Source organism: Oppia nitens, unplaced genomic scaffold, assembly GCF_028296485.1.
Source record: "Oppia nitens isolate AA-2021 unplaced genomic scaffold, nextdenovo-longstitch-racon4-pilon3 scaffold1_pilon_pilon_pilon, whole genome shotgun sequence".
Taxonomy (NCBI): Eukaryota; Metazoa; Arthropoda; class Arachnida; order Sarcoptiformes; family Oppiidae; genus Oppia; species Oppia nitens.
Window position 1 is genome coordinate 12,879,934 of NW_026533199.1, and position 15,426 is coordinate 12,895,359.

General features: G+C 25.7%; 3 protein-coding genes across 3 annotated transcripts; 2 read left to right on the top strand and 1 right to left on the bottom strand.

The window, feature by feature from the left end:
- Nucleotides 1–1,263: 1,263 nt before the first annotated feature.
- Nucleotides 1,264–7,470, bottom strand: LOC128951576 (fatty acid synthase-like). The gene is made up of 8 exons (XM_054296822.1): nt 7,329–7,470; nt 6,299–6,451; nt 5,438–5,710; nt 4,449–4,810; nt 4,118–4,382; nt 2,609–2,881; nt 1,313–1,782; nt 1,264–1,269 (listed from the first exon to the last, which is right to left on the bottom strand). The coding sequence occupies exons 1-8, from the start codon at nt 7,468–7,470 to the stop codon at nt 1,264–1,266; spliced, it is 1,944 nt and encodes a 647-aa protein (XP_054152797.1).
- A 1,554-nt stretch (nt 7,471–9,024) lies between these two features.
- On the top strand, nt 9,025–12,070 carry LOC128951577 (uncharacterized). The gene is made up of 3 exons (XM_054296823.1): nt 9,025–10,140; nt 11,406–11,687; nt 12,062–12,070. Exons 1-3 carry the CDS (start codon nt 9,025–9,027, stop codon nt 12,068–12,070), a joined length of 1,407 nt encoding a protein of 468 aa, XP_054152798.1.
- A 921-nt stretch (nt 12,071–12,991) lies between these two features.
- LOC128951578 (NADPH dehydrogenase-like) lies at nt 12,992–14,682 on the top strand. Its single transcript, XM_054296825.1, has 2 exons — nt 12,992–13,543; nt 14,068–14,682. The coding sequence occupies exons 1-2, from the start codon at nt 12,992–12,994 to the stop codon at nt 14,680–14,682; spliced, it is 1,167 nt and encodes a 388-aa protein (XP_054152800.1).
- The last annotated feature ends 744 nt before the right edge of the window (nt 14,683–15,426 follow it).

The window sequence follows — 15,426 nt, forward strand, 5'->3', positions numbered from 1 at the left end:
TAGTGTTTTTAATATTCTAATAATAATAATTAAAAATAAACTAGTTTTAAAAACTAATATTATTTTTTAATTAATTACATTATATTTATAAATATTAGAAAAAAAATTATTAATTAATAATTAATAATTAAAATAATAATTAAGTAATAATTAAGTAATAATTAGAATAATAATTAATTATATATTTAATTAAATAATAACTAACCTGTGTTTGGATGATATTTGACTTTAAGCATCGTTGTGGTACTGTCCTGCAAAAAGGTAGCCCTACGTAGCTGTATGTTCTCGAAAACAACCGGTACCTCTGTCCACAATTTACCGCAATGAGCGGCCAACTGACGCCAGGCTAGCATCAGATAACCGGTTGCCGGAAACACCGGTTGGCCATCGATCGAGTGATCCAAATAGTATGACTCGTCTTTCGTATTCAACATCAGTTCGACATTCATATCGCCGGCCGTATAGCGACAGTTGACCGTCGGATACCTGAGCTTTTCGTAGTCAACCCTATGATCCCATTTGATTAGCGAACCTATTGATGGTGTCGATCGACCGACTGGCCACTCAACCCGTGGGTACAGGTTTTCAATACATGGATTATAACCGTATTGGTAGAGTTGGCCGATACCTGCGAGTAGTCGATCCAAATTTTGGTCATTTTGGTCCCGTTGGATAAGTGATAGATAGTCCACTGTTTGGTCGGCCAGTGTTTCGGTGACCACTTTTTTGAACACCCCATGCGGTCCCAGTTCTAGTACTACGGCATCGGTAGGTATGGACGCCGAGAGTTTGTCGTAAAACTCCACTGGATTTACTAGATTATAGACATAATACTCGGCCGATGCATACATAAGCCGATCGTCATTAGTGTTGTCTATATTAGGTTTTGCCACCAATGAAGTGGACACCCATTTACTAGATCTCAGTTTCGGCGCCGGTATGTATTGTTTGATAGCCTCGAGCATAGGTTCGGCCGATGATTGCAAATAGTCTGTATGATAGGGTATACCACTGCTGTCCAATTGGCGGACAAACACCTGTTTACCCGATAATTGTTCAATAGTTTGTTTCATTTGCTTAACGGGTCCTTAAAAATAAAAAGTTATTATTATTATTATTATTATTAGTACAGTATATGTTAGATATATATAGAGAGAGAGGAAAGTCATACAATACCTGATATAACTACACTATCTTTTGAATTATTACAGGCTATCCTAACACCCTGGGGTAACATTGGTTGTAGTCGTGATTTGGACAGTCCTACCACTGCCATCAAACCCGGAGGTATCAATGGGTCGTTTTCGGTAACCGAACCTCTATAGTAGCTAACAATCATAGCCTGTCTGGTCGTTAGACAACCGTCCGCATAGCCGCAAGCAATCTCGCCAAACGAGTGGCCAATTATACCCGCGATAGGGATGTCCAACGATCGGATCACTTCGTACAATGCAATCTCCATAGCGGTAGTCGATATAAACTTAGCAGTCATTGTTGCGATAGCCAAGGGGTCGTCCGCGAGTAGTATATGTCTGAGATCGACACCAAACAGCTCGTGAAGTATTTGATGACATTCCCCAAGTTTATCGGCAAATACTTGGACGGGCATCAATGCCCGGGCCATACCCGGCCATTGGCCGCCCAGTCCGGGAAACAGTAGCCACAGTGGACGTTGTGTTTTCCGACTCATAAAACCCAATTGTCTCCGATAGTCATATTGTTTGTTGCCGTCATCAGTGACATGGGTGTCGCCGCCATTGGTTTTCTTAATAAACAATGTACCTAGTTTATTTTTTAAAAATAATAATAGTTAAATTTATTATCCAAATATATATATATAAGGTTTATATATATATTAAATTTTACAAAATAATTAATTTTTTAAAGTAATAATGAAAAAATGACTGTAATAAATTTAGAAAATAGTAATTTTATATATTTAAAAGTTTGATTCATATTTTAAATAGAATGTAAATGGCGGACCGATTTAATTTTTTTTTAAATTGTACTATTTATTTAAAATAGAAATTTATTTAGAATTAAAATTGTTTTATAATTTTAAATAATAGTTATAAATTAAAATAAAAATTATTATTTGATAATAAAATTTAAATCAATAAAGTTATTATAATGTATTAATAATTAGAATGTTTTAAAAAATCTTATTTTAGTTTTATTGACTATTATATAAATTTTAATAATTTAATTATAATTCTTCTTAATTAATTAATTTAATTAATATATAAATATATTAACTTGATAATAAAATAATTATTATATTAATATATTTTTACTAAAATCAAAACTTATTAAATAAGTTAATTTTAAATTTTTAAAAATTATTAAAAATCTTCGACAAGTGAATTAAAATAAAATAAATAATTATTATAAATTTTATAAACTAGAAAATTGTAACAATTTTTTTTGTTAAAAAAATTAACAATTAATTTTTTTTATTAGATTAGATTATTTAAAAAAAAACATATTGCAGAAATAAATTGCTTTTTAATAGTTTTACAAATAAAAATAAAAATAATAATATAATTTAATAAAAATATTTATTAATTTTATTTATTATTTTTTAAAAAAAAAATCATTAAACATTTACCTCTATAGGGAAATCCCGATGAATTAATATCCGGTGTATATCTCATGGTTTCGGCTAAAAGTGCCAAAAATTGTTTGGTCACACGTCTAGGATTTTGTTGAATAAAATCCATAATATAGTTGACCGCCGATTCGGTTCGGCCACAAATGTTGACCAAACGTGGTATGGGATCGGCTATCGACAAGTCGGCATCGGTTAACAGTTTGTAATTTGGTTCAAGTAGTACGTGTCCATTGGCACCACCGATGCCAAAGTTATTGATACCGGCAATACCTTTATATTTATACATTTTATAGACAACATTTATATAGACAATAATAAAAATTTTAACAAATTAATAGTAATTAATATATATATATATAATTTAAAATACTAAACAAAAATTTTTTTAAAAAAATACAAATTATTAAATAATTGTTAATAAACAGGGTAGAGTATGAAAAAAAACAAAATTTGTTTTTTTTGGTGAAAAGTACTATATATATATAACACTAAATTTGTTTGTAGTTACAGTCTATAAGGTAATTAAATTCAATTATTTTTATTAATTAAATATTAAAATCAAATTTTTATAACTATTTCAAGTTAAAACAATTTAATTTAAACAATTATAAATTAATTTTTATAAATATTACTACATAGTGACCACTGGTCATTTTTGACCGTTAATAATTAAACTGACCATGTAAGTAAATCAAATGTATTTATAATTTAATAATTAATATTATTTAAAAGGACATAATTGTAATAAAAATAAATTAAAATATTTGATTTACTAAATAATTGAATTTAATTACCTTATAGACTGTAACTACAAACAAATTTAGTGTTTTATATATATAGCACTTATCATTAAAAAAAACAAATTTTGTTTTTTTCATACTCTTCCCAGTTAGTAATATTCTATAAAAATATTAAAAAATAAAAGTATTTAAACAATAATTTTTTTTTAGCTATGTTAATATTACAGTTTAGTTCTAGTATAGTTTTAATTATATAAAAACTACCAACAACAAATAAATAAATAAAAAACAAACACTATATTTAAATTATTAATAATAATAGTTTATTAATTAACTTATTTTGTTTTATTTATTTAATTTTATTTAATAATAATTATTTATAAATAATATAGCTAATAGTCAATGAAATAAATTTAATATATAAAAAAAAAATTAAAATCTAATTGAATTTTAGATCTGAAAACTAAATTATAAATAACATAAAAATTAAGTAAATCAATAATTTTATTTATATAGGATATTACAGTTTTTTTTTGGTAAACAAAATAATAATCAATAATTTTTTTTAAAAAAAAAGTTAATTAAATAAAATAATAAAATACTTACATATTTATTTATATAAGCATATTACTGTTTAGTTATTAGTGTTTCAAATAAAATAATATTAATAATAATAATTATAATGTCTAATACATTATAACTTAATAATGTATAATATTTTATTAATTGCATATTTAATTGATATTTATATATATAGTCAACTAACCTGGTTTATATGGATAGGGTTGAGTAATGGGCATCAATGGTGGACAGTAGGCTTTCAGTTCATCTTTGAGCTGGGTCATATTAATATTGGGCGGTATCGACTCGTTTTCGTAGGCAATGATAACTTTGACAATTGATGCCAAACCCGACGCACCCTCTGTATGGCCGATATTACTCTTTAGTACACCCAATGGCAACGGTTCGGTACGACCGGGTAGTTCACAGTAGGCCTTATAGATGGACTTAACCTCCTGGGGATCGCCAGCCTATAGATAAAATAACATTATATATAGCTGTATATATATATACTGTAGAGGACTGGTAGTCAATACCTTAGTACCAGTTAGATGACCTTCAAATAGGGTCAACTCTAGCGGATCGATACCGGCCTCACTGTACGACTTGACCATTAGGTCCTGTTGTGCGGCGGCTGACGGATAAAACATACCAATAGTTTTTTTGCCGTCAATATTCAACCGCGAGGTCAGCACACGGGCGTACACTCGGCGGGCCTGCGGTCGACGTTGTAGTACTAGTACGACAACGGCTTCGCCTTTGACAAAACCGTCGGCCGACTGGTCGAGTACTGCCGACACACCACGCGGTGAACACAGACCCGATTCCTGTTGCATCTGCAGTATAAACGGCTGGAGTGTCATATGGGTGCCGCCAATGATGGCATAATCGGTGTTTCCTATGTGTGTATAATGGATATAAGCAATTAATTAGGTTATTTAGGATGGGGAGGGGGGAAAGGGATATCTTGGATACAGTCTATATATTTACAGTCTATATATACAATCTATTAACAGTATATATATACAGTATACATATACTATATCTATATACTGTATATATACATGTATATACTGTGTATACATGTATATACTGTGTATACATGTATATACTGTGTATACATGTATATACTGTGTATACATGTATATACTGTGTATACATGTATATACTGTGTATACATGTATATACTGTGTATACATGTATATACTGTGTATACATGTATATACTGTGTATACATGTATATACTGTGTATACATGTATATACTGTGTATACATGTATATACTGTGTATACATGTATATACTGTGTATACATGTATATACTGTACTGTGTATACATGTATATACTGTATATACATATACTATAGACTGTATACTATAGACTGTATACTATAGACTGTATATATAGACTGTATATATAGACTATAAATATATAGACTGTATTCAAGACACCCCTTTCACCCCCATCCGAGATAACCTACAAATTACAGCATATATATACACAGTATATATATATATGGGTCATACCTAGTCGTAGGTCATTGTAGGCCAGATTGAATGCGGTCAGACTGGCCGAACAGGCCGTGTCGGCCATCAGCGACGGACCGCGAAAGTCAAACACATAGGATATCCGATTGGCGTACAGACAGCGCATACCGGCCATCAGCTGAAACATTGTCGACTGTTTATTGGATACCAGATCCGGCTGGTGTTCCTCCGGATAGTTGTCAATCATCGGATAGACAGACATACCGATGTAGACACCGGTACGCGAGCCGCGCATCGACTGTGGATTTATACCTAAAAAAAAATCAATTTTTTTGTTAACCCAATAGTATGTGTAATAAATAAATAAATAAATAAAAATTTTATTTATAAAAAATTATTAAATCATATAATATTGTTAATTATTAAAAAAAAATATATATATATATTAAATATTACTTATAATTTAATTAATGTATATAGCGCTATGTAGAAAATTGCAAATATTGTAATTATAATACTAATACTAATAATAATAATAATAAATTAAAATATAATTTTATAATTATTTAAAATAAAAAAACTATTTAATAACTGATCAGCAATTTTTTATTATTATAAATCTATAACAATATTTTATAGATATTTAAAAAAAATATTATTGTGAATTATTATTTAGCCTGATTAATTTGTTTTTATATAATAATAATTATTTATTTATATAACATATTAATTAATTACAGTTTAATATTATATCCAAAAATTATTATTTATTAAAGAAAAAAATTACAATATATTTACCTGAAAATGTATTTCAAATTAATTTATAGATTTATTGAGTTATATATATATATATATATTATATAATTAATTAAAAAATATGATAACAAATTTGGGACAGACCTGCGTCGACAATGGCCTCATAGGTGGCCTCCAATAGTAGACGCGACTGCGGGTCCAATATTTCGGTCATTTGCTCCATAAGCCCGAAAAAAGTGGCGTCAAATTTGCTGTAATCTTTGATTTTACCCATTCGGCTGTTCATACCATATAAATCTATATAAAAAAATAAATAAAATTAAATATAGTATTAATAAGAAAAATTAAATATAGTATTAATAAATAAAAAATTAAATATAGTATTAATAAATAAAAAATTAAATATAGTATTAATAAATAAAAATAAATATAGTATTAATAAGATAAAAAAATATAGTATTAATAAGAAAAAATAAATATAGTATTAATAAATAAAAAATTAAATATAGTATTAATAAATAAAAATAAATATAGTATTAATAAGATAAAAAAATATAGTATTAATAAGAAAAAATAAATATAGTATTAATTAAACAAAAAAATATATATAATATTTTGAAATAATAATATCAATATATATTAAAATATAAGATAATTTTTTTATTTGTTTAAAAAATAATATAAAATATTTATTATTTACTTTTTTAGATTTTTCATTTTAAATTTATTATATACATATAAAATAAAAATTTATTTGATGGAAAACGGGCTACTAACTCTCAATATAACTTTAATAAATTTAATTAATTAAAATGATAATATTTTAACTACAGTTTACTAATGTAATATTAATAATAATAATAAAAGTTAAATAGAAATTTTTAATTAATATTTAATTTTATTGTTTTTTACAAAATTAAAAGTTATATATATATATATAACAAAAGTTAATTAATTGAAAATTATAAAAAAATTTTCTATTTGTGCTGGGTTATAATCTAAATAGTAATAGTAATATCAATATTTTATTTTATATAAAAATAATATTACAGTTTCTAAAAAATATGAATTTTTATTATATATCATATATATATATATATATATGAATATATATATATTTAAAAATAATATATATTTAAAAATATTTTTTTTAAACTAAATTTTTTTCACTAACCTTTTGGCCACCGATGGCCGTCCTCTTCGGTAACCATATCGATGCCGGCGTAAAGATTTTTGGCCAACTCGTCGACAGTGTCCGACATCGGAAAGCGGCCACTCATACCGCTGATGACAATATCATTACCGTTAGCCGACATTTTTTATTTTTATTTAATTTTTAAAAAATAATAATAATAATTTTATATAATGTATTAATTATTTAGTTTTCACTTTCAACAACAACACTAACAAAAAACTTATCCAAAAAACTAATAATAATAATAATAATAATAACTATTATAACTGTTATGTATTTTTGTGGTCTAATTTTGTTTTCTTAATTTTCTATTTTTTTTTTATTTTTTTGCTAAATTAAAAAATAATAAAATTGATTTTCAAGTTTGTTATCAGTAGTGGGGAAATACATTACTTAAATAATTAATAGAAAAAAAGTCTATTTATTTTGAGCTGCTTTTTATGTATACTTTATTTTTTTCAACAAAATAAAAGATAACACAACAGGTATTCAATACATTTGATATATATATATATATATTAATAGTATTATTATTATTACATTATATAATATCCCATTAGTAGATGCAGTAAATACCGGTATAGACTTAAAAATAGACATAAATATATATATATATATATATTGTGTTATAGATATACATTTATATATATATATTGTATATATATATTTTTTAAAAGTTTTTTTTAAATATCACTAATAAGTTTTACATAATATAATAGTTTATTTAATTAGTTCATTATGATAACATACAAAAAAAATCTATTTATTGATTTTGATTTAATATTAGGTCATAAATTAACTATTTTTAATATTATGATAAAATAAAATAAAATTAATGTAAAGTATATAAATAATTGTTATTATAATAAATTAATTTTTATATATCATATATTACACATATTACATATATTTATTTTTTAATGTTTAAAAATTATTTTTAAAAATTTTAAATACAATCAATTAGTTACACAAAACTGTAATAAGTTTATTATTATTTTAATTAATAATAAACTTTCAAATATTATATTTTTATTTTAGCCTATTGAAAACTATTTGCTATATTTGTTGTTTTTTTCAACAATAATATTGTTAATTTAATTTTTTTAAAAATTATTACAAAAAATCTTATAAATATTAATTAAAAATCATAATAATAATACTATTTTATATGATTAAACTTTTAATAAAACAATTAATAATAATAATACTACTTAATCAAGTACTATTATCAATATACAATTATTTATTTTTTTAAAATTATATGAGAAACTAAACATATTTATACTATAATAATAATAATAATCAAAAACAATATACAATAAAAAAAAGATATCAAATATAATTAGACATATTTATTAATTCACACAATAATTAAAACAATTAATAAAGTATAGAAATATTTTTATAGCAAATAAAACATTGCAAAACACTATTTGTAGTACTTTTTAATAAAATTACTAATAATTAATTAATTAAAATAAAAAAATTACTAATAATTTTTTATAATAATAAAATTAATAATAATTAATAATAATAATTTTATTATTAATAATTAATATTAATAATAAAATTATTAATAATTAATATTAATAATAATAATAATAATAAAATTATTAATAATTAATAATAATAATAGTAAAACTACTAATTAATAATTAATAATAATAAAATGAGCATGATATATTATGCATTATTTATATTAATTCAATTAAATCATCATCATCATGGTGTTATTGGTGACGACGACACATATACAGTCAAAATAGATCCGACTAAACAATGGGGTCAATGGGACGGTTGGGGTACATCCCTGGCCTGGTGGGCCAATGTATTCGGCGACCGGGATGATCTGGCTGATATGATGTTTACATTGAAATGGGTTAACTATCATAACAAATCGGTACCGGGTCTCGGTTTGAACATTGCCCGCTACAATGTAGGTGGGTGCTCATGGAATACCATTGATAATAGGAACGGTACCACCACTACCAAACATATGGTTGAATCGCCAAACATACCCAAGTTTCGGCAAATGGAAGGCTATTGGCTGGACGGCGAATCGGAGGACAAACCCGATGACTACCGAAGCTGGAATTGGACAGCCGATAGCAGACAGCGCCAGATGGTCGGTAAGGCCATGGACAGGGGTGTCGATCAGCTGGAAATGTTTTCCAACAGTCCTATGTGGTGGATGTTAGCCAATCTGAATCCGAGCGGTGCCGGGGATGGCGGTGAAAATCTCCGACCCGACTCCTATCGTAAGTTTGCCATATATTTGGCTACAGTAGCCAAGTATGCCCGCGACAAGTGGAACATGACGTTTGTATCGGTTGAACCGTTTAATGAGGCAACCAGTTGGGGCTGGACTTCCCAAGGTAGTCAAGAGGCCTGTCATATTGGTACGGAAGCACAGCAACAGGTTATCCGATATCTGAGACATGAGTTGGACGTGCGTGAACTCAGGGATGTATTAGTTGCCGCATCCGATGATAATACATATGACGGTGCCCTGAAATTATGGAAAAGTTTCCCGGGGGATGTCCGTCAATTGGTCGCCAGGGTTAACGTTCACGGCTATCAGTATGCGTATGGCCAGCGAAAAGAGTTGTACGATTTGGTGGGTACCGGTGCCGGTGGTGACGGTAAGCAATTGTGGAATACGGAGTACGGAGAGGGAGATCCGTCGGGTATACCGTTAGCCCAGAATCTGATGCTCGACTTGTTTTGGTTACATCCGACCGCTTGGATCTATTGGCAAACGTTTGACGGATCCGATTGGGGACTCATTGTTGTAAGCATTTTATAAACTTAAGTCTCTCTCTCTCTCTTTCTCTCTCTTTCTCTTTCTTTCTCTCTCTTTCTCTCTCTTTCTCTCTCTCTTTCTCTCTCTCTTTCTCTCTCTCTTTCTCTCTCTCTTTCTCTCTCTCTTTCTCTCTCTCTTTCTCTCTCTCTTTCTCTCTCTCTTCTCTCTCTCTCTTTCTCTCTCTCTTCTCTCTCTCTCTTCTCTCTCTCTCTTCTCTCTCTCTCTCTCTCTCTCTCTCTCTCTTCTCTCTCTTTCTCTCTCTCTTTCTCTCTCTTTCTCTCTCTCTTTCTCTCTCTCTCTTTCTCTCTCTTTCTCACTCACTCACTCACTCACTCACTCACTCATTCTCTCTCTCTCTCTCTCTCTCTAATTTTAAACTTCACAACTTCAACACTTTAAACTAGTTTACCCCCCCTTACCCCTCCCCGCCCTAATTTATTTTTTAAAAGTAAACTTTACACTGTACCAATAAATAAATTAATTAATAAAATACAGACAACTATAATATAAAATATAGATTTTATTAAAATACTGTATATAATAAAACTGTAACTTAATGTTAGACTAAAAATTTAATTTATTATATTTTATAGATTAAATTAATTATAACAAATACACTTGATTTTTCATTTTTTAGTTAAAATAATTAACTAATTAATTAATAACTTAAATACTAATAGCTAATATAAATAATTTAATTTTTAGACTAATATAAATTTAGGTCTAACTTAATTGATCTTGTTTAATACAAATAGTTTTTTTTAAATAAACAAAAGTTATTAAAATTTATTTATTTATTTTTTTAAAATCAAAAATATATTATTTTTTTTGGTTTTAGATAAATTCAATAGATTTAATATTTTTATAAATAAATGCATTAGTTTATTGATATATACTAAACATGTTTATATTATATATTAAAAAAGTTTCCATTTTTTACTGTAAAGTTATTTAAAACTAAAATTTTAATTTATAGAAAAAACATAACAACATTTAATTATGAAAAGTTTACACTAACTTTGTTATTAAAAAAAAAAATTATTATTATTTAAAAAAAAACTAAAAAAAACTATTTATATTTGAATACTTTATTTTCAAACTAATTTTTAACAAAAAATTATTTATTAATTAACAAAAAATTATTTATTAATTAACAAAAAATTATTTATTAATTTAAAAAAAACTAAAAAAATATTTATATTTAAATACTTTATTTTGAAATTAATTTTTTTTTTAAATATAATTAATTTTAGACAAATCCGGCTGAAAAACAATTGGGTCGTCTGAATCATAAATACTATGTATTGTCACAGTTTTGCCGACACATTAGGAAAGGTATGCAAATACTATCAACCGATCGATTGAATACTGTAGCCGCCTATGACTACCAAAATAAACGTCTAGTTATTGTTTCCTTAAATTTGGATCAATCATCAGTTAATATTACCTATGATTTAACAATGTTTGCTACTATAAAAAAGGGGACAGTTGTTAACCGATGGACAACACAACCTAAAAATGATAAAATATTATATGTTTTTGATAACAAACTAAATATTACTACGAAATTATTTCAAGTTATATTAGATAAGAGAAGTTTACATACATTAGAGATTAATAATGTAAATGTTATTTAATACTAATACTAATAATAATTAAATACTACTAATAATAATAATAATTTAATACTAATAATAATAATAATTTAAAATTATTTGAAAAATTAATTATACTATTATTATATAGTTTAATTAAAATATTATATATATATATATTATATAAAAGTTATAAAATAAATGTTTTAAAAATTTTTAAAAATATTATAACATTTTTGTTGTTGTTTTTGTTGTATTAAACTACTATTGCTTAAACACTTATGCAATAATTTTAATTAATTTGATTTTGTTAGTTGAAATAGTGTTTAAATTTAAATTATATATATATAGTTATAAAACATTTTATAAACGTTTTAATATCATTGATATTATTTATCGTATATATATATATATATATATATATATATATATACTCAACATTAAACATCCAAGGTTAAACTAATTAATATATAATATATTAAAACGTTAATAATGTATATATGATTGTAAATATATTATAGTTAATATTTTTTACCCATACTATCCTACTATACACTGTACATTAAAAATGTAATACACTGTATATAAACTAGTAATAGTTATACAGGCAAGTTATAGCACAAACAAATAGAGAGTAATACAGTACAATCACTATATATATTACCAAAAAAAAAAATCAAGTTACAGATATTAAATAGTAATCTATGAGTTGTTTAACATGTATTTGAAACTCTAGTTATAATTAAGATAATTATTGCAATATAAGCCTTAAATATATACAGTATAAACAATTGCACTTCAAATGTACGTTTAATTAACTAATGCACCTTTAATTGGGTGCATAGTTATAGTAGATATAAGTTTATCAAAAAAAAATAAATAAATTATTGTATGTATTGTATATATCATAAATTAATTTTCTAAAAAAATAAAAAAATAAATTTTAACAAATATTTAATACAGTAGTACTTTTAATGAACTTATATCAGTATCAAATCAAACATATGAGAGTGATATTTACATTCAAAATTAAAAGTATATAAACATTTGAAAATAAATTTTGTGTTATATTTTCTAATAAAATAAAATTTATTTATTTATTTATATAAATAGATTTTTTAAAAATTAATAACAGTTTTTTTTAATTTTTTTATATAAGTTTGTTTTTAAAAAAAAAACATATTCTAAATTATATTTACAGTATTTTTTTAAATTTTTAAAAATTATATTTAAATTAATTAAATATGAGTTCCTCCACTACTATTGATATATTAAAAATAAAACCGGTATCCAAACTGTTTGAACCGATAACCATTAGGGGGACGACATTCAAAAATCGTATCGGCGTATCACCGATGGGTATGTGCTCAACACGTGGTGACGGTATACCCCATGAGTTTCATTTGGCTCATTACGGATCGTTTGCTATCGGCGGTGCCGGTCTAGTAGTATGTGAGGGAACGGCAGTCGAACCCCGGGGACGGGTAACAACTGGTTGCCCGGGACTATGGACTGACCAGCAAATCGAGCCCTGGTCTAAGATAGTGACTGTCCTCAGGGGACAGGGATGTGTAGCCGGTATACAGCTGGCACACGCTGGCCGTAAAGCGGGTACTTATGTCGGTAATAGTCGATCGTTAAGCGATTCGGATGGCGGTTGGGATACAATAGCTCCCAGTGCTCTCCGATTCAGTGATGTTATGAAAATACCCAAAGAGGCAACTGTTGATGATATTGATATAATAGTCAACAGTTTGGTAACGGCAGCTCAGAGAGCTATTAGTGCCGGTTTTCAGGTCAGTTAGTAATGTTTTGTTTTTTAAAAAAAAATAATTATTTATAGATATATGATTTTCTTTTCTAATTTCAAACTAAAGTATAGTTAATAAAACTAATAAAAAAATATATCTAATATTATTAAAGTATCTTTAAAAAATTATTATAAATTATAAATTACATAATTTTTATAGATTCTAGTAATATAAAATTATGTCATATATTTAGAACTATTAATTAATCTATAAATACATTATAAATTAAATTTTTTAAAAATTATTTCAATTACAGTTTATTTTTAAATAATAATTTTTAATTAAGCTTTAATAACTTTACTAAATTAATTAGTATATTGATTATTATTATTTTTTAAATAATATTAATTAATATATATTTATTGTAGAATAAAAAAATACTTGAATATGAGTTTAAATGAAATATTATTTTAAAAATTAAAAAAAATTGAAAATTAAAATTAACATTAACATTATATTTATATAATTAATTTTTTTTTTAAAACTAATATTATTATTATTAATTATAGTTAATTGAACTACATTATGCCCATGGCTATTTTGTCAACTCATTTCTATCGGCGGCAACCAATCGACGCCAAGATAGATACGGCGGATCACTGGCCAATCGGATGCGTTTGGGTTTGGAAATTGCCGACAAAGTACGCCGGGCTATACCCGCCGATACTGTACTGGCCGTTCGTATATCGTTTACCGATTATGTTGTCGACGACAACAACGGTTGGGATATCCAACAGTCGGTAGAGTTGGCCAAACAGCTCAAAGCACTGGGAGTTGATTTGATTGATGTCAGTTCCGGTGGTGTTGTATCGGGTATTGGCTATGAATTCCTCAATACATCCAAACAACAACATTCGGCAGCGGCTGTCATACAACTAGAGGCCGGTATCCCGACGGCAGCTGTCGGTAAAATTCGTGATCCATTGATGGCCGAAAAACTACTTCGGGATAACTGTTCAACATTTGTGTTCATCGGTAGGGCGTTCCTCAATGACCCGCACTGGCCGTACAGAGCCAGCGATCAACTCAAGGACAGGTCATTCAATTATCCCAAACCGTATGACTGGTGTATCGGTTGGACAGCGTATATGAAATGGCGTAGAGATTTAGATTCAAATCAATAATAATAATAATTCAAATAATAATTAACAAAAAAAATAAATACTAGTAAAATCTAATATTTATGTAATAATTTATTTTTTTTGAATTTGTTATTTTATTAAAATAAAATTTTTAAAATTTATAAATATTATTTTATTTTTTAAAAATAATTTTAATGTATATTAGTATTAATTTTCACAGTAAATAAAAATAAACCATCAACTTTCGTGGCTAATAAAAAAATTTCATAATATAATTATAAATTCAATATTATAAAAAATTTTGATGTACAGTTTATTATATTGTATTTATTATTTTAGTAGTTTATAGTTTGATTTTATTTTATTAAATAAGAGTAATATTATGTTTGTTATGATGTTTAATAATATTTATATTAATGATAATAATAGTAATAAAAATAACAAACTAAAAAGTTTCATAAATAAAATTACATTTTTTAGATATTTAATAATTTAATAATAACTTTTTTGCTAATAAAATTTTAAGATTTGTATTAATTTAATTTAATAGAAATATATTTATTAAAATTTATATTTAAAAAAATCTAATACTTATGTAATAATTAATTTTAAAATTTTTTGTTATTTTTTTAATTTATTAAAATAAGTTTTTTTTATAAGTTATTAATAGAATAGAATAGAATTATTTTATTTTTTTATATAATTTTTGTGTATTATTAGTATTAATATAACAACAATAAAATAAATAGATATATTTTAATTAAAATTAAATTAAAATATATTTAT